The sequence below is a fragment of the Lepidochelys kempii genome, chromosome 1 (assembly GCF_965140265.1).
Source record: "Lepidochelys kempii isolate rLepKem1 chromosome 1, rLepKem1.hap2, whole genome shotgun sequence".
Taxonomy (NCBI): Eukaryota; Metazoa; Chordata; order Testudines; family Cheloniidae; genus Lepidochelys; species Lepidochelys kempii.
In genome coordinates, this window is record NC_133256.1 from 215,115,860 (window position 1) to 215,136,484 (window position 20,625).

General features: G+C 49.6%; 1 protein-coding gene across 1 annotated transcript in view; it reads left to right on the forward strand.

The window, feature by feature from the left end:
* LOC140898857 (scavenger receptor cysteine-rich type 1 protein M130-like) overlaps positions 1 to 20,625 on the forward strand; it is a 54,180-nt gene that overhangs the window by 3,895 nt on the left and 29,660 nt on the right. The window contains exon 2 of the mRNA XM_073313383.1: positions 3,602 to 3,916. Within this exon, the coding sequence (XP_073169484.1) occupies positions 3,602 to 3,916 (315 nt within the window). The remainder of the gene's footprint in view (positions 1 to 3,601; positions 3,917 to 20,625) is intronic.

Consider the following 20,625-nt stretch of genomic DNA (forward strand, 5'->3'; position numbering starts at 1 on the left):
TGGGTAGTAGATAGAATATCCCAGGTCGGGGTTCCAGGGGTGTGTCTGTGCGGATTTGATCTTGTGCTTTTTCAGGAAGTTTCTTGAGCAAATGCTGTAGTTGCTTTTGGTAACTCTCAGTGGGATGATAGGGTAATGGCTTGTAGAAAGTGGTGTTGAAGAGCTGCCGAGCAGCTTGTTCATATTCCGACCTAGTCATGATGACAACAGCACCTCCTTTGTCAGCCTTTTTGATTATGATGTCAGAGTTGTTTCTGAGGCTTTGGATGGCATTGTATTCTGCACGGCTGAGGTTATGGGGCAAGTGATGCTGCTTTTCCACAATTTCAGCCTGGCTATGAGTACCCGCATGGCCCCACAGTATGCCAACATTTTTATGGCTGATCCTTAAGCTCTGAGTAGAAACCAGGTCAATCTTTGCCAGAAGATCGTGTTTCACAATTATTGACCTCTTTACATTGTGCGGAAAAACAAATTTGTAAAATTCAGTGGGGTTCAGGCCAACAAATGAGAATATATCAGGGATGGGCCACAGCTGCAGGTCTCACTCCCAGACCCAGATAGCTCAGACATAGGTGAGAGGTTTTTCGCAGGAGTCGGTGGGTGGGTGAGATTCTGTGGCCTGCGTTGTGCAGGAGGTCAGAATAGATTATCATAATGGTCCCTTCTGACCTTAGTATCTATGAATCTATGAATCTGAACTTCCCCAACGTTCAGAGTGCTGGGTGGGGTCATTATTCCAAGTTGGGTCACAGAAGTGGAGCCAGCATATGAGAGGTGCAGTATGTAAATGTGACTGTTATCCTAAAAGGTGCTGATGGCTGCCGTTGGGGAGTCTTCGATCCTAAGACAATCACAGACCTCACGAAAGCCAATGGCAGGGCGAGAACTCTCTTTTAGGCTCAACAGACGGAGCAATCAAGATCCTTTACATAGTGAAAACAGCTGCAGGCAGTGGGGGCTACTGCCAAAGGCACAGGGCACATGGGCAGGGCAAAGCTAAGCCAGGGGTTTCCATCGTTGCCAATGCAGGGGCAGGATACTGGTGTCAGACTGTGTCTGTTGGGGGGAGAAGCCAGTAGAAGGAGTTGTGACGGGGAACTTGGAAGCAGAAAAGAAACAAAGTCAGTTGGAGCTCACTGGAGGGGCAGGCTGGGGGATTTCTGAGCAAGGAAACTGCCGGCTGTTCTTAGTTTCTACTGGGTGCAGGGAAACAGAACTGTGTGTGCACTTAGCTAGAGCAGTGCTGCAGCCCTGGGTCCTGCCACAAGTGAACATCACGGAGTTAACTCCATTGAAAAAAAGCCCCTATTTTTCTTAGTGCAGACCAGGCCCCATGGGTTGCCTGTGGGACTGAACTGAAGTGAGCCGTACCTGAATAAACGCCCCTGTGGTTTGCAGCAAAGTGAGTGTTTTGTATTTCCTTGGCATTAAAGGAGCAGGATGGTCTGGCCACATACTGGTGTGAACTGCACTGTTCTCTGAGCTCCAGGGAGGCTCCATAAACACGTTGTCCCTGGCTCAGCCATCCACTGCCATAGCCAGCCTGTTCCAGGGGTTACAGTGGAACTCTGCATGTAGCCGTAACTCCTGGGCATTGTAACGATGCCCATACTTGCTCCCAGTCTCAGGGACAGTCCTGGATCTTCACACTCTGTCCTGTGGACCAGTTCTCCCAGCCAATATCCCAGGATTGTGTGGCAGACAGTGGCCCCTCCTCTCATTCCCTGTTAACTGCCTCCCTCCCAGCAGCCAGCTTTGTCTCTCCACAACCCCCAGAAATGCAAACAGCTGCAGAGACAACTGGGGGCAGGGGTGGAGCTCAGAGCTACTGGGAGAAAAGCCAGTGTCAGGGAGTGGGGGCAGAGTCTGCTTCTCATGTGGGGAAGGAGCAGTCTGTACATGCAGGGTGGAGAGGCCAGGTAGAAAGGGGAGAAGAGAAGGGGGAAGAGCCCAGGGGAGGCGGGTGGGAAGAGACCAGTGGAAGAGGGAAATGTGTGGGGAGGTGGGGAAAGGAAAGTCCTGTGGGGAGCACAAGGCTCTAATGACAAGCTCCACAGAGCAAAAATTATGAGGTTATAAAAACCATCTGGTCTTGATAGTCTGTCTTTGGACTGTAGAACCCCCATCTACTCTTCTGCCATTGTAGGGGTGAGAATCGCAGGCTGAAAAGTCACCATTTAATGCACCCAAACTGCACAACTCCCCCTGGCTGCTCAGCTGGAGACTGCGCTTACCCACTCCTCATCCCTGAGACAGGGAACTGCTGTCCATTGCCCAGCACTGCCTTCGCTCTCCCTCCTGGTTCAGTTCCTCTGACAGAGAAAGGGCTGGCTGGGAAATAGCTGGACAGCCACTGAGCTAATTCATGCAGCGTAGTTCACACTCAGACAGAACTTTTGTTACTCTTCAGGAGTGAGTTACAGATATTGGAGACCTTCACACTGACATCAACCATTCACATCCGCTGTAATGTTACCGTAACAGGGCAGGGTTGATTTAGCCATTTGCAAACAGCAACACTTCCCAGGCTTTCCCTCCCCCCCCCCGCCCCACAACTTCTCTGCCTGAGGCGGGAAAACACTGCCCCCATTCTAGAGCCCCCTCCCCTTTTCTTCTGCCCCCTCTCACTCCAGACCCCATCCCCTGCCTACTCCAGACTCCGTTCCCCTCCCCAATACTCCCTCCTGTCCCCCTGCTCCAGAACCCCTCTCCTCCCTCCTGTCTACCAGCACCAGACCCACCACACTCCATCCCGATTCCTCCATCCTCCCCAATTCTCCCTCATCTCCCCCTGCTCCAGGCTACCTCCCCTCCCTCCCATCCTCTGCTCCACACCCCTCCCCTCCTCACCCTCTTGCTGCCCCGCTTCAGAGCCCCTCCCTCCTCCCCTACACATGATCATCCTTCCCCACCCCTACCTCCTTCTTCCCCCCTTTTTAGAACCCCCCTCTTCTCTCCATGCCTCCTTCTGTCCCCTCTCTGCTCTCTCCCACTCCCCCTCTCTCCCTCCTACCGGATTCCTCACCCCCTCCTCACTTCTCACTCCTGTCCCCCACTCCAGACCCCTCCTCTCTCCAGCTCTCCATGCAGATCTGCTTCTCTAAACCCCCTTCTCCTCTCTCCTGCCCCTTGCTCAATAACCACTCCAGCCCTATGCTCCCTGCTCCCCCATCCAGACCACCCTGTGCTCCATCTCCACTGCTCCCTCCTGCCCCAATTTCAGATCCCTGTCCCCTCCCCTCCCTTCTGACTTTCCTTCCTACCTCCCTGTTACCCCACTGCAGACCATCTCCCCACTATCTTGCTGGCTTCAGCCCCAGTGACAGGAGATGGCGCCTTCCATCATGTTCTCACAAGACAGGTAACAACTCCCCAAACCACCGGAGTTGGGATAAAATGGGGAGAGCTGCAGCAGTGACAGCCCCGAGTGCGAGGCCCTGAGACGTGAGAAGGTGGCGCCATGAGGCAGCTCTGGGCATGTCCCATTCTCCTGGCTCTGGGCGCGGATCCCCTGCTGCCGGGTGCGGACTCTGCTGTTATAACACTGGGGAGGGGGCTCCCTGCTCGCTCTGACCCTGCTCTGTGTCTCTCTTTGAAGGTGCTGATGAGCTGAGGCTGGCGGATGGAGGCAGCCCCTGTGCCGGGAGAGTGGAGGTTAAACACCAGGAGCAGTGGGGGACGGTGTGTAGTGATCGCTGGGATGTGACAGATGCTGGGGTTGTCTGTAAGCAGTTGGAATGTGGAGCTGCTGTCAGTGCCCATCGTAATGCTCATTTTGGAGCAGGATCTGGACCAATTTGGCTGGATGACGTTGCCTGTGATGGTACCGAGTCTGCTCTTTCGCAGTGCAGGAACGCGGGATGGGGCGTGCATGACTGTTATCATGACTGGGATGCTGGAGTGACCTGTTCAGGTAAGAATCAGCCACCTCTGTCCTGAAAGACAAATCACCTGAGAGAAAAGGGCTGGAACCTACAGCGTGTTGTGTGCCTGTGACCGTAATGAGAAATGAACAAAAAGCAGAGCAAGTCCTGTAATTATTGTTATTACTGAACTGTATTTATTACTGTTCATGTCTCTGGCCACTGGGGAGCCCCCTGTGTGACTGTGAAGCATTTTCATTTTCTCATTTCCAGTTGTTTCAGTGCCACATTGTTCCTTTCTCTTTCCCTCTGAATGGGTCTAAAAATGCAGGTAGGAGAGAAAATGGAAAAGGAAAATGTCACGTAGGCTCCTAAGTCACTGAGGCACTTTTGAAAATGTTACACTCATGCTAAAATCCAGACCCAGACACCCAACCCCAGAGGTACAGAGGCTGGGGCATGTATGTAGCCCCTTTGCCACCCTCATAGGGTGACCAAGGAATGGGCAGATTCTCCCAGCTTGGCCAGAATTAGATTTTGCCAAAAGCACTCCCCCATCTGCTCTGTTACTTATCATATTTTGGACCAACCAGTAACAGAAAATTTCACACTCTCTGATACCCTGTAGATCTAGAGTAGAATAGAGAGCTCAGCCAAAATATGCCTCAATCCTACACAGCACAGGGATATCATATTATGGAGGCATTTGTTGTAACTGAATAGGTAACATTACAGCTACAGACCCATTATAAGTTTTATTTTTAAGTTCTCTCTTCTTAACATTTAGTAGGAATAATATCTTCCCCTGAAATAGCACAAGGAAGAGTAGAATCTTTTCCTATAGTTCCAAAAGTTTTAGCAGCTCCCCCTGGCAATGGGAGCTCAGGGCAGGGTTTAATCTCAACCCTTTCCTGGAGTTTGAGTGTTTCAGTGAGACACCTCAATATTCTCTTCACATGGTTAGCGGGTGGGGGTGTGTGTATGTGTCACCCTTCTGCCAGGTGAAGCCAGCAGCAACCAGGGCTTGGTTCAATATCCAGGGGTTCCTTTTCAACAATATGGCACAGAACCATTTTGAGCCTCCACCCAGTAATCTGGAAAATTACATGCCACCCCTGGGTGCCTTAGAGAGGCAATACTTCCCCACTCACAAGCAGACTCTGCGTGTAGAAAAGAAAACTTTTAATGAAAGGAGGAAAATCAGCTGACCTTCATTAGGGAAAATGCTGCAAGCAGAATTCATAAACACAAAACTGTGAGCAGAACACCCACCCCAGCATGCATAGAGCAGTGCCTTCCACCTCATGTTCTTGAGTTCTACAATCAAAAATTCATTTTCTGTGCCCCTTAGGGGAAAAAAACACACCTTCTAGTTAACCCACCCCTCTCTTCTACTTACAGAGGTCTAGCATTCAAGTCCCTGACTTAACAAGTTCCTTTCAGCTGAGGGTGACCCCCTCATTTGGGACAGGTTAAGCACAGTTCTGCTCCCCTTTACTCATACAGTAAAGACAACAACACTGTCATAAATATAAAGGGAAGGGTAAACCCCTTTGAAATCCCTCCTGGCCAGGGGAAAGCTCCTCTCACCTGTAAAGGGTTAAGAAGCTAAAGGTAACCTCGCTGGCACCTGACCAAAATGACCAATGAGGAGACAAGATACTTTCAAAAGCTGGGAGGAGGGAGAGAAACAAAGGGTCTGTGTCTGCCTGTAGTCGTCTTGGCCAGGGACAGAACAGGAATGGAGTCTTAGAACTTTTAGTAAGTAATCTAGCTAGGTATGTGTTAGATTATGATTTCTTTAAATGGCTGAGAAAAGAATTGTGCTGAATAGAATAACTATTTCTGTCTGTGTATCTTTTTTGTAACTTAAGGTTTTGCCTAGAGGGGTTCTCTATGTTTTTGAATCTAATTACCCTGTAAGATATCTACCATCCTGATTTTACAGGGGGGATTTCTTTATTTCTATTTACTTCTATTTTTTATTAAAAGTCTTCTTGTAAAACACTGACTGCTTTTTCATTGTTCTCAGATCCAAGGGTTTGGGTCTGTGGTCACCTATGCAAATTGGTGAGGCTTTTTATCCAACATTTCCCAGGAAAGGGGGGGTGCAAGTGTTGGGAGGATTGTTCATTGTTCTTAAGATCCAAGGGTCTGGATCTGTAGTCACCTAGGCAAATTGGTGAGGCTTTTTACCAAACCTTGTCCAGGAAGTGGGGTGCAAGGTTTTGGGAAGTATTTTGGGGGGAAGGACGCGTCCAAACAGCTCTTCCCCAATAACCAGTATTAGTTTGGTGGTGGTAGCGGCCAGGCCAAGGTGTAATATTTTGTACCTTGGGGAAGTTTTGACCTAAGCTGGTAAAGATAAGCTTAGGAGGTTTTTCATGCAGGTCCCCACATCTGTACCCTAGAGTTCAGAGTGGGGGAGGAACCGTGACATGGTGGCACAGTGGTGGGATTAACCTGAAATCATTTTGAGATCCAGTTGAGATTTTTTGAACTAGAAATACAGATTTTAAAAAGGAATTTTAGGAAGTCCAGGAAGCAGCTTTGAAACTGAAAGCAGCTTGGTTTCTCTCTGCTTTGTGGCCAAGCAGAGACAAAAGGGGATTATCTTGTGAATTGCAGGTTTTCTTTGCCTGGAGGCAGGGTACTTAACTCCTGCAGGGAAATTCACAGTCTTCCAACCCAGAGGTTTTTTTTTTCTTTTCTTCCTAAAAGTAAATAGGGGGTGTGTGCTCTACCCATTTGCCTGGAGACAAAAGTGGCAGGGTTTTTTTAGGATTTTGATTTTTTTTTGTTTTACAAGGAGCACAGGTTTGAAAAGAATTTTTTTTTTCTTTGGGCTGGGTAAGCAGGTTTCCAAGTAGTTGGAGGTTTTTTGCTTTAATTTGGGCCCAGAGCAGAGACAAGGGAATTGTCTTTTTCTGTAGGCTGACAATCACTATCAGAGAATAGGTATTCTATTCCAGCACAGCAAAATTTTACAGCCACGTTTTGTTTGTTTATTTCTAAACCTCGGGTGTAAAGTTAGTTAAAAACAGAGGGGTTAGAATGGCCAAATCCTCAGCTTGACTACAGCTGGAATTAGCCAAATTTCAGGCTGAGGAAAAACAAAGGGAACATGAAAGACAGATAGAACTCATGCGGCTGGAGAACGAGGTACAGGAGGCTGCCCACAAGAGGGAAATGGAGGCAAGGAAGCATGTGGAGGAGATGGAGAGGATAAAGGCCCAGCAGAATATACCAACAAACCCTAGCAATCCTTCTCCAGGTACCACTTCCCATCCCAGAAAGTTCCCCACCTACAAGGCAGGTGATGATACTGAGGCCTTCTTAGAAAACTTCGAAAGGGCCTGCCTTGGGTACAACATCTCTACTGACAAATACATGGTAGAGCTGAGGCCGCAGCTCAGTGGACCCTTAGCTGAGGTGGCAGCTGAAATGCCTAAAGAACATATGAACAAGTATGAACTGTTTAAATCCAAGGCGAGAGTCAGAATGGGGATAACACCCGAGCAGTCTCGTCGGAGGTTCCGAGCCCTAAGGTGGAAACCAGACATGTCATTTACCCGACATGCCTACCACATTGTGAAACATTGGGATGCCTGGATATCAGGAGCAAGTGTTGAATCTCCAGTAAATTTGCCCTTCCTAATGCAAATGGAACAATTCTTAGAGGGTGTTCCTGAGGAAATAGAAAGATACATCCTAGATGGGAAACCTAAAACTGTAATTGAGGCAGGAGAGATTGGAGCCAGATGGGTGGAGGTGGCAGAGAAGAAGAAAACTGGTCGCAGTTGGAGCGGAGACCAGAAGGGACCACCCCAGACCACACCCTATTACCGGGGGCCGCCCAAAGCCCCACCTACCTCCCAAAGAACCCTCCAGACCCCTTATCGTCCCACCACCCCGTTCTCCAGCAACCCTCCTCGCCCCAGTGACCCGTCAGCTGGACGATGTTTTAAATGTAACGAGCTGGGGCATGTAAAGGCCAACTGCCCCAAGAACCCCAACAGATTACAGTTCATTGCACTGGAATCACACCAGAGGTCCACAGGCCCAGATACCTCCCAGATACCCTTGGAGCGGAGGGAAACTGTGAGTGTGGGCGGGAAGAAGGTCACTGCGTGGAGGGACACCGGAGCACAAGTGTCAGCTATCCATGCTTCCTTAGTGGACCCCAATTTAACCAACCCAGAGATCCAAGTGACGATTCAACCCTTCAAGTCCAACTCTTTCAAATTGCCTACAGCCAAGTTGCCTGTCCAGTACAAGGGCTGGTCAGGAATGTGGACTTTTGCCGTCTATGATGATTATCCCATCCCCATGCTGTTGGGGGAAGACTTGGCCAATCATGTGAAGCAGGCCAAGAGGGTGGGAACGGTCACCCGCAGCCAGGCTAAACAAGCCGTGAGGCCTAGCTCTGTTCCGGAAACTTCTATCAGGACCCAGTCAGAGGTGATGGACCCGGACCCCAGGCCAATGTCTGCAACAGCAGTAGTGGATCCAGTCCCAGAGACTCAGACGGAACCAGTCCCAGAACCGGAACCAGCCAAACAACCAACACCAGACCCCGTGCCAGCACTGAATCCAGTACTTGCAACCTCAACACCAGAGGGCCCCACCGAACCTGAACTGGCAGCAGCCGATAACCCTACACAAGAGGCTCAGCCGGAGCCTGAATCCCAACATAGTGCACCAGCGGAGAGCGGTTCACAGTCAACAGAAACAGCTCCATCCCCTATACCGCTTCCAGAGGGACCAAGCCTAGGTCCACAATCCCATGAGGAACTGATGTCTCCAGCATCAAGGGAACAGTTCCAGACCGAACAGGAAGCAGATGAAAGCCTCCAGAGAGCTTGGAAGGCGGCACAGAGCAACCCACCGCCTCTCAGCTCTTCTAATCGATCCAGGTTTGTTGTAGAAAGAGGACTTTTATACAAGGAAACTCTTTCTGGGGGACACCAGGAAGACTGGCATCCTCAGAGAAAGTTGGTAGTTCCAACTAAATACCGGGCCAAGCTCTTGAGCTTAGCCCATGATCACCCTAGTGGCCATGCTGGGATGAACAGGACCAAAGACCATTTGGGGGGGTCATTCCACTGGGAGGGAATGGGCAAGGATGTTTCTACCTATGTCCAGTCTTGTGAGGTGTGCCAAAGAGTGGGAAAACCCCAAGACCAGGTCAAAGCCCCTCTCCAGCCACTCCCCATCATTGAAGTTCCATTTCAGCGAGTAGCTGTGGATATTCTGGGTCCTTTTCCGAAAAAGACACCCAGAGGAAAGCAGTACATACTGACTTTCATGGATTTTGCTATCCGATGGCCGGAAGCAGTAGCTCTAAGCAACACCAGGGCTAAAAGTGTGTGCTAGGCACTAGCAGACATTTTTGCCAGGGTAGGTTGGCCCTCCGACATCCTCACAGATGCAGGGACTAATTTCCTGGCAGGAACTATGAAAAACCTTTGGGAAGCTCATGGGGTAAATCACTTGGTTGCCACTCCTTACCATCATCAAACAAATGGCATGGTGGAGAAGTTTAATGGAACTTTGGGGGCCATGATACCTAAATTCGTAAATGAGCACTCCAATGATTGGGACCTAGTATTGCAGCAGTTGCTCTTTGCCTACAGAGCTGTACCACATCCCAGTTTAGGGTTTTCCCCATTTGAACTTGTATATGGCCGTGAGGTTAAGGGGCCATTGCAGTTGGTGAAGCAGCAATGGGAGGGATTTACACCTTCTCCAGGAACTAACATTCTGGACTTTGTAACCAACCTACAAAACACCCTCCGAACCTCTTTAGCCCTTGCTAGAGAAAACTTACAGGATGCTCAAAAAGAGCAAAAAGCCTGGTATGATAAACATGCCAGAGAGCGTTCCTTCAAAGTAGGAGACCAGGTCATGGTCTTAAAGGCGCTCCAGGCCCATAAAATGGAAGCATCGTGGGAAGGGCCATTCGTGGTCCAGGAGCGCCTGGGAGCTGTTAATTATCTCATAGCATTCCCCACCTCCAACCGAAAGCCTAAGGTGTATCATATTAATTCTCTAAAGCCCTTTTATTCCAGAGAATTAAAGGTTTGTCAGTTTACAGCCCAGGGAGGAGACGACGCTGAGTGGCCTGAAGGTGTCTATTACGAAGGGAAATGTGCTGGTGGTGTGGAAGAGGTGAACCTCTCCATGACCCTTGGGCGTATGCAGCGACAGCAGATCCAGGAGCTGTGCACTAGCTACGCGCCAACGTTCTCAGCCACCCCAGGACTGACTGAACGGGCATACCACTCCATTGACACAGGTAATGCTCACCCAATTAGGGTCCACCCTTACCGGGTGTCTCCTCAAGCTAAAACTGCTATAGAACGGGAGATCCAGGATATGTTACAGATGGGTGTAATCCGCCCCTCTGAAAGTGCATGGGCATCTCCAGTGGTTCTAGTTCCCAAACCAGATGGGGAAATACGTTTTTGCGTGGACTACCGTAAGCTAAATGCTGTAACTCGCCCAGACAACTATCCAATGCCACGCACAGATGAACTATTAGAGAAACTGGGACGGGCCCAGTTCATCTCTACCTTGGACTTAACCAAGGGGTACTGGCAGGTACCGCTAGATGAATCTGCCAAGGAAAGGTCAGCCTTCATCACACATCTCGGGCTGTATGAATTTAATGTACTCCCTTTCGGGCTGCGAAATGCACCCGCCACTTTCCAAAGACTTGTAGATGGTCTCCTAGCGGGATTAGGAGAATATGCAGTCGCCTACCTTGACGATGTGGCCATATTTTCGGATTCCTGGGCAGACCACCTGGAACATCTACAAAAAGTCCTTGAGCGCATAAGGGAGGCAGGACTAACTGTTAAGGCTAAGAAGTGTCAAATAGGCCTAAACAGAGTGACTTACCTTGGACACCAGGTGGGTCAAGGAACTATCAGCCCCCTACAGGCCAAAGTGGATGCTATCCAAAAGTGGCCTGTCCCAAAGTCAAAGAAACAGGTTCAGTCCTTCTTAGGCTTGGCCGGTTATTACAGACGATTTGTACTGCACTGCAGCCAAATCGCGGCCCCACTGACAGACCTAACCAAAAAGAAACAGCCAAATGCTGTTCAGTGGACCGGAAAGTGTCAGAAGGCCTTTAACAAGCTTAAAGCGACACTCATGTCTGACCCTGTACTAAGGGCCCCAGACTTTGACAAACCGTTCCTAGTAACCACAGATGCATCCGAGCGTGGTGTGGGAGCAGTTTTAATGCAGAAAGGACCTGATCAAGAATTCCACCCTGTAGTGTTTCTCAGCAAAAAAACTGTCTGAGAGGGAAAGCAACTGGTCAGTCACTGAAAAAGAATGTTATGCCATTGTCTACGCTCTGGAAAAGCTACGCCCATATGTTTGGGGACGGCGTTTCCACCTCCAAACTGACCATGCTGCACTGAAGTGGCTTCACACCGTCAAAGAAACTAACAAAAAACTCCTTCGGTGGAGTTTAGCTCTCCAAGATTTTGATTTCGACATCCAACACATCTCAGGAGCTTCTAACAAAGTGGCTGATGCACTCTCCCGTGAAAGTTTCCCAGAATCAACTGGTTAAAATCGTCCTTGAGATGTGGAAAATATTGTTAGTCTTTATGTACTTGGTAGTATATTTAGAGATGCATGTGTCTTATTAACTCTGTTTTTCCTAGAGTTCCAGGAAGAAATCCCAGCCAGTGTTTCACCCTAGCTGAGATTTGGGGGGCGTGTCATAAATATAAAGGGAAGGGTAAACCCCTTTGAAATCCCTCCTGGCCAGGGGAAAGCTCCTCTCACCTGTAAAGGGTTAAGAAGCTAAAGGTAACCTCGCTGGCACCTGACCAAAATGACCAATGAGGAGACAAGATACTTTCAAAAGCTGGGAGGAGGGAGAGAAACAAAGGGTCTGTGTCTGCCTGTAGTCGTCTTGGCCAGGGACAGAACAGGAATGGAGTCTTAGAACTTTTAGTAAGTAATCTAGCTAGGTATGTGTTAGATTATGATTTCTTTAAATGGCTGAGAAAAGAATTGTGCTGAATAGAATAACTATTTCTGTCTGTGTATCTTTTTTGTAACTTAAGGTTTTGCCTAGAGGGGTTCTCTATGTTTTGAATCTAATTACCCTGTAAGATATCTACCATCCTGATTTTACAGGGGGGATTTCTTTATTTCTATTTACTTCTATTTTTTATTAAAAGTCTTCTTGTAAAACACTGACTGCTTTTTCATTGTTCTCAGATCCAAGGGTTTGGGTCTGTGGTCACCTATGCAAATTGGTGAGGCTTTTTATCCAACATTTCCCAGGAAAGGGGGGGTGCAAGTGTTGGGAGGATTGTTCATTGTTCTTAAGATCCAAGGGTCTGGATCTGTAGTCACCTAGGCAAATTGGTGAGGCTTTTTACCAAACCTTGTCCAGGAAGTGGGGTGCAAGGTTTTGGGAAGTATTTTGGGGGGAAGGACGCGTCCAAACAGCTCTTCCCCAATAACCAGTATTAGTTTGGTGGTGGTAGCGGCCAGGCCAAGGTGTAATATTTTGTACCTTGGGGAAGTTTTGACCTAAGCTGGTAAAGATAAGCTTAGGAGGTTTTTCATGCAGGTCCCCACATCTGTACCCTAGAGTTCAGAGTGGGGGAGGAACCGTGACAAACACGGATAACAACATTTCACTACCCCTGCATTCAGTACTAAGGTGATTTGTAACCCACCACTCGCCAAGTTGATCACGTTGAGCAACACGGCTCTATCTGCCGATATCTAGGCAGAGGAGGTGTGTTCATGTAAATACAGTTTGCTCCCAAAGTCTCTCCTCCTCCCAGCAGCTGTCAGGGGAGAACTCATTCAGACCCTGCTTACAGCTGCCATTTCCTAGTATTTTTAAACAAAAAAAAGAGGGGTTGGGCAGGAACTTTACAAAAATGAACTTCATTGTCAGGACTTTGAAACTCTGCAGAAAACAGATCGACCTTCATCAATGTAAACCCCCTAACCTGGAAATAACAGCGGCACGATGCCTTGTGCTTTTGTCATAACTATAAATGGAAGGATAACCATCTTTAAACTTTTTCCTGGCCAGAGGAAAAATCCTTTTACCTGTAAAGGGTTAAAAAGCTAGGATAACCTCGCTGGCACCTGACCAAAATGACCAATGAGGAAACAAGATACTTTCAAAAGCTGGGAGAAGATAGAAAGCCAAAGGGTCTGTGTCTGTCTGTGTGATGCTTTTGCTGGGAACAGAACAAGAATGAAGTCTTAGAACTTAGTAAGTAATCTAGCTAGATATGTGTTAGATTGTGATTTCTTTAAATGGCTGAGAAATTGAGTTGTGCTGAATAGAATGAATATTCCTGTCTGTGTGTCTTTTTGTAACTCAAGGTTTTGCTTAGAGGTATTCTCTATATTTTGAATCTAATTACCCTATAAGGTATTTACTGTCCTGATTTTACAGAGGTCATTCTTTTTACTGTTTCTCCTATTAAAATGTTTCTTTTCAAGAACTGAATGTTTTTTTTCATTGTTATAAGATCCAAGGGTTTGGGTCTGCGGTCACCTATGCAAACTGGTGAGGATTTTTACCAAACCTTCCCCGGGAAGTGGGGTGCAAGGGTTGGGAGGATTTGGGGGGGGAAGATATTTCTAAACAATGCTTTCCTAATAAATAAACCCAGATAAACATTTGGTGGTGGCAGTGAAAGTCCAAGGGCAAAGGGTAAAATAGTTTGTACCTTGGGGAAGTTTTAACCTAAGCTGGTAAAAGTAAGCTTAGGAGGTTTTCATGCAGGTCCCCACATCTGTACCCTAGACTTCAGAGTGGAGAAGGAACCTTGACAGCTGCCTACCTAGTAAGTACCCAGTAGAGAGTTCCTCTTCTCTGAACCTCATCAGAAGGAGGGAACTGCACACGAACAAAGGGGTATCAGAGCAAAAGTCCTGTCTGTTTCTGTAAAACTGCACCTGCATCTCAGCTGGAGCTGCATGTTTGAGGTGGGAATAAAGTTCAGGTTTGTAACAGGGCCCTTGAAGGGCTGGGCTGCCTAGTGGTTGATCTCCAGCTCTTTGTTTAGAAGATCAATTTCCCTCAATCTTTTAGGCAGTGGGGTAGGGAAACCCAGGCCTTCCTTCTCTACCAAGTCCCAGCCCAGGGTCTTGCATGCATCAACCCCTGAATAGGGGAGGTCTCCCAGCAGGGAGTCTGAATTCTCTGCTCTGGGCTACTTCCTACCACTGTCCTCTTTGTTTGGAACCTGCCCCCCCAGTCCCATTTGCTGGGTGGCTTGCATCCCATAGCGCCCTCTTATGGATCTTGGGTGGCATCATGCTGTAGTCTGAGGCTCCTTCAGATGGGGAAGCTGTAAGTTTGGTGAGACTGAACCCCACCATGTCTCTGAGCTTCAGGGACCCAGTTACCTCAGTGTCTGGAGGCTCCTAGGTCTCCTCCACAGTCCCGCTTGGCTGGGGAGACAGTGTTTACGCCCTGGTGGCTGCCCCAGCTGGCAGGCTAGTGACCCTTCCCCTCAGGCAGGGAGGCGGATAGTTCCTGCCTCTGCCTCTTCGCCAGTCAGCCCTCAACTGAGCCAGGCTCTCTCTCCTTTTCTACCCCCCAGCCCTGGCATTGGCTGCAGGTATAGCGGGGTGGGGCTAGCTGGGCCCAAAGGCTCCCTTTAACCCCTGCCGTGCTGGCAGGGTAGTTCCACAGGGGCTTATATAGTCTTTCTCTTGTGGTTGGAACCCCCTTGTACTCCTGTGTAAACTCCCCTCCACAAGATGGAGTTTGCAGTCACCTGGGCAAGTCACGTCTGTGAATGATTCAGCTTTTTGCAGGCCGACGCCATTGTTTAGATGTTAGTTTGAATGTTCCCAGGAAAGCTCAGATTTGGATTGGTGTCTCCCAAAGTCCATTGTCAGTTAAGTGTTTCTTGATTGGGCACTTACTGAGAATAGTCCTTTCTCCAGAAGCCGACCAAATGCTTCACTGAGGCTACTGAGAATCAAATAATTACATAGCCAATATTCATAACTTCAAATACAAAAATGATACATACAGGCAGCATAATCATAACCAGCAAACTACAACCTTCCCTTAGACAATGATCTAAACGGTCACAGTTCGTGGCAATAACATCACAACTGTAATGTGAGTTTGCTTTGTACAGACTGAGTAGAAACAGACTAAAGGACTCAAGATTGGGCCAATTAAGGATTATTCCAGAAATAACCAGTCAGCCCTCTACAAACTGCCCTGTGCACTAGGTATCACTGAGAACAAACACATACGGGAGCTGTGATGGTTCTGCACCAAGCGATTTTTGAGAGATGCTGACCTGACAGAATGCTAGAAAACTTTCCCAAAAGTGACAGTCGTCTTCTGATATGCAGTGTTGCTGTAGCCGTGTTAGTCCCAGGATATTAGAGAGACAAGGTGGGTGAGGTAATATCTTTTATTGGACCCGTTTCTATTGGAGAGAGACAAACGTTTGATCTGACAGAGAAGAGCTGTGTGTAAGCTGAGAAGCTTGTCTCTTTCACCAACAGGAGTGGGTCCAATAAAAGATATTACCTCACCCACCTTGTCTCTCTCAACCCCTTCTCGTCCAGTTTCAGTTTTCATTTCTGGTTGGATTAATACCAAACTTTGCCAAAACATTCTCCTCTGCCAAGTCCTTGCCTCAGTCAGTGCACAGGCTGGACGGTGACAAGACAATGAATAAGGGTTGCACAGTGAAAGAGGCTGTTGTCTGTAGGCCCACAGCCTCATTGGTTGCAGCAGCAGCAGCATCATCATTGGCGAGCCCTCCATTTGAGGATGATCTCTACCACAGATTTACATCTGGGTCCTGAGACGACTCAGGAGTCCGATCCTGAAACCATAGATCTGCCCACAGTAGGTACAGATGTTTCCTGACGGGTCAGCTGCCTGCTGGGAGAAAGTTCTTCTTTCCTTCCTTCCCTCTCTCTTTTCAACTTCGAGGGCAAGGCACTTCTCCTCAAAGCGGGCCACTGCCTGTTGGAGGATGTGGCATCACTGAGATTAGTTGGTTGATTGCTCTTCTCAGCTTGTCATGCGTTTTTTTGAGATACGCTTTCAGTGTGTCTTTGTAGGGTTTCCTCTGACTACCATGGGATCGTTGACCATGGGTGAGCTGAGAGTAGAGGGCTTGTTTCGGGAGGAGAGGGTCTGGCATCCGCACACAATGTCCAGCCCAGCAGAGTTGGTGAGTAAGGATCATTGCTTCAATGCTAGTGATATTAGCTTCAATGAGGATGCTGGTGTTAGTGCAGCCATCTTCCCACTTTATGCAAAGGATCTTCCAGAGGCATCGTGGGTGGTACCTCTCCAGACTCTTGTGGTGCTGTCTATAGGTCACCCAGGTTTTGCGTCTATAAAGGAGTGTAGGAATAACAATTGTCTCATAGACCTGGATCTTGGTTTCCTCCCGTAGGTCATGGTCTGTGAAAATGCTCCAGAGCAGTTTCCCAAAGGAAGCACTTGCACACTGGATCCTGTGCTGGATCTCACTGTCAATTTTTGCATTTTGAGAAAGTTGGCTACCGAGGTAACAGAAGTCCTCAACTCTCTCCAAAGTCTGTCCCTTGATGGTGATTTGTGGTGGCTCATGTGCAAGGCCTGAAGCAGGCTGATGGAGCACTTTAGGTTTCTTGGTATGGAGCGAGAGTCATAGGCTTCGGTAAGTGTGTGCAAAAGAATCCATTGTGGACTGAAGGTCATTTACAGTGTGCGTGATGATGACACAGTCATCAGCGTTTTGAAGATCATGGACACCCTGAGGACTTTAGACTTAGAGCAGAAATGTCAAAGATTAATAAACAGCCCATCAATTCTATATTGAATGTCAACTCCAGTGGGGAGGCCGTGTTTATCAAGGACCAAAATGACTGCTAAATATATGGAGAACAGGGTTGGTGTAATAACACATCCTTGCTTAACCCCAGTTTTGACAATGAAAGGATGCATCTCCAGGCCATTACAGAGAATGGTGGCAGTCATCTCACCATGAAGAAGCCTGGGGCCCTTTACTGGAATTTGGAGGGCAGCCAAATCTGGCCAGCACCTTCCCACAGGACTCCGCGATTGACAGAATTGAAGGCCTTTGTCAAATCGATGAGAGCCATGTATAGGTCCTGATTTTGCTCCCGAGACTTTTCCTGGATTTGGTGGGCAAGGAAGATCATATTGACTGTCCAGCAGGATGGTCTGAAACTACACTGAGATTCCAGCAATATTTCCTCATCAAGGGGAAGTAATCGGTTTAAGAGGCTATGGGCAAGAATTTCCCCTGCTGCAGCTGGCAAGTCAATGCCACAATAATTTCCACACTCCAACTTATCTCCTTTCTTAAAGGACAATGCTGACATTTCTCAGGTCTTCCGGAATCTTCTCATTTTTCCAAATTTGAAGAAAAATGAATCTCCCGACAGCATAGGTCTGAGGATCATTGGAGCACACAAGCCCCTTCACCGCAAGAAGGTGACGGTCCCTGAAGAGGGGCTGCAGCAGTGGCAAGATATGTCACCAATAAAATTATGCTGAAATTGTGCTCCTGGCTGCTGTGGGCCAGATGGCACCAGGCACCAGAATGGAGATGAGGGAGACTGTATCCACCTATTGGGCCCAGGCAGTGTGGGGAGGAAGCTACCCGAATTGAATGCAGACCGGGGTGGCAGGGGAAAGTAGATGAGGATAAGGATGCAGGGGGAATATTCTGAGTCCGGAGGCTGGTGGATGGAGAGAAAGTGGGACTGGGAGAGAAAGCGGGAGATGGGGACTGGCTGGGCAAGGAGCCTGGGACTGGGAGGAGGGGGCAAGAGACTAGGACTGGCTAGGCAGGGCAATTAGGACAGGGATTGGGTGGGGAGAGACTGTGACGTGCTGAGCAAGGAGCTGTGGAGCTGGGGGAGACTGGGACTGACTGGGGGAGGAGTCTGGGACTGGGAACCAATGAGGAGGAACTGGAGGTAGGTGAGGAAACAGACCAGCTGAGGAACCAGGGTGTCAGGGGAGTCTAAGACTAACTGGGTGACGAGACTGGAATAAGCAGCCAGGGTGGGGTGGAGGAGACTGAGAGTAGGTCTACATGAACATTTAGTGCGTGGCAAGCCGGGGTGTAAATCTACCCTGCACTGTCCTGTCATGCACCGAGTGTCCATGTGGACGGTGTAGCTGAGCACTGGGGCCTTGTCTACACTACTGCTTAAGTTGATGTAAGTTACATCGCTCAGTGGTGTGAAAACAACACCCCCTACCCCAAGCAATGTAACTTACATAAACTTAAAGCAGTGTCTGCATCGCACTATGTCAGCGGGAGACGCTCTCCCGCCAGCAGAGCTTCTGCCTCTCGATGAGGTGGACTAATTATGTAGACAGAAGAGCGCTCGCCCATCGACGTAATGCATCTTCACCAGACACGTTAAATCGGCGCCGCTGCATGGATACAGTGGCACTGATTTAGCGTGGGAGCGAAGAGAAGCCCGAGCAGTTCCCTTGTGACCTTTGATCTCTCCCAGTTCCAAGCACTGGGGAACTGTTAGTGCGCAGCAGCTGGCTCCGCACAGACACTGAGTGTGCAGCAGGCTAGTGCGGGGTAAATTTACACCCCAGTTTAACACAAGCTAAGTGTGTGTAGAGAGAAACCCTGAGACAGGAAGAGGCATCCAGGGAGGGGAACTGGGGCTTGGGGCAGACAGGACAACCCAAGGCAGGGATAAGTGTGAGAAACAGATCAGCTGAGGATCCCAGAGGGACAGCACAGAGAACAGGGGGGAAAATGGCAGAGGAAGCCAGAGGTGAAGTCAAGGACTGGCTTGTCCAGGAGACTGGGCCTGGGGATGAGAAGCTTGAGGAGTGGAGACTGGCACTGGGTAGACAAGAAGAATGGGACTGGGACACAGAGCAAGGGATGGAGAAGAGACAGGACCGATACAGGGACTGCTTGGAGGGGATGGGGCAGAAGGGGTTAGGCTTTGGGGAACAGAGGAAGACGTGTCTGTCACTACCAGAACACACACCTCTCCAGAGCCTGGAATGGAACCAGGATCCCTGAGTTTTGCCATTCCCCTGCTGTCAGCAAATATCTGTCAAACCCTCCAAAACATTTTTCTGATCCCGCTCTAATGCTGGTCCACAAAGAGGATGACAACCTACTACTACTGTCAGTTACACCGTTAGCTCAAGTGGCAGTGGTTTCTGTGGTGGATCTAAAGGTTCCAACCCTGCTGATGACCCTTGTGGGTGTCACAGGGTTGCCATCTTTCTCATGGCTGGTAACCAGATTCTTGAGGTTCTACCCCCTGCCCTGCCTCTTCCTCCCAAGGCAACGCCCTTCTCCACCTCTTTCCTCAAGGCTCTTCCCCTTCTCTGCCTCTTCCCCTCAAGGCTCTGCCCTCATCGCTCACTCCCCCTCTCCCCTCGTCACTCGCTGGATCGTCTCAAGCAGCCGGCCTGCAGGTACGAAGCCGCCCTGGCTGAGCAGGGGCTGGCACAGATTAATGACCCGGTCTCCCCCCCCACCCCCCCCCGGCCTGGAAACCAGATTTTTGGTTCAGGTGTCATTTAGGTCCCTTTTCGACCAAATTTTCCAGTAGAAAACCAGGCACCTGGCAACCCTAAATGACACCTGGACACAGAAGCCAAAAAACGGACTGTCCGGGTAAAACTGAGACGGGTGGCATCCGGAGGGTGGCAACATGATTCCGCATCTTGGAACTTCTGTTTTTTCAGTTTGCTTTTTTAAAAACCTAGGAAATTATGCACAAAACACTATTTTCTCCATGAGACCCCTGCCTCATTCAGTGCACAGGACAGACAGCATGGGCATAGTTTGGGAGGGTGCAGGGGGGCATTGGCAGAGGAAAGGCATGGGGGGGGGCACGCGGGGTCGGTGCAGGGAACGGGGGCAGGAGGGATGGAGCCACTTCTCCTGAGGTGGAGAGTAGCTGCTCCGGGTTGTCGCTCTGCAGCTGTGCACGGCTGCCTGGCTCCTAGTGCCTGCCCGTTCCCGTAAAGCGGTGAGTGCCTGCAGCCGGGCAGAGGACACTGGGAAAGGGGGAGGGGCACGGGGCAGCGGGCAGATGAAGGGGGTGGGATGGGAAGAGAAGGAGATAGAGGAATGGGAGCGGGGAGTGGGAGCCCAGCATGTGGCGTCCCCTCGGCAGCAGCAGCCCCAGCAGGGAGGCGGCTGCAACGGCCCTGGGAGGCCCCAGAGCAGCAACATCTCTGCAACAGCCGGTGCTGGAGTGGCCACATCTCCCAAGCTCAGGTCGCTGCAGCAGACACCAGCAGCTGGGGCTCACCCATGGAGCCATCCTGCCCCGCCCCCAGCCCTGGCAGCCCAGAGACCACTCCAGGCTGGGGGGGGGGGGGAGGGAGAGTCAGTGAGCCAAGATAACTGGCTTCAGCATGCACGTGTGTGCGTGTGTGCGCGCGTGTGTGCGTGTGCGTCTGTGTGTGTGTGTGTGCGTGTGTGTGCGTGTGTCTGTGTGCGTCTGTGTGTGTGTGTGTGTGTGCGCGCTCTCTGTCCCCCCCAGATATAGCAGTCAAACTATGCCTGTGCTAGACAGAGTTCTGGATCAGGGTTGGTTGTGGCGTGAAGGAGGCTGGTCTGTGTAGGACCCTGCCTCATGGTTGCAGAAAGTGCAAAGTGTGCTGTGTGTGAGGCAGGGGATTGCAGAAGGAGAAAGGAGGGTCTCTTGTTAAGGCAGCTGAATCCTGCCCTGGGGAACGGGATTCTCTCCCTGC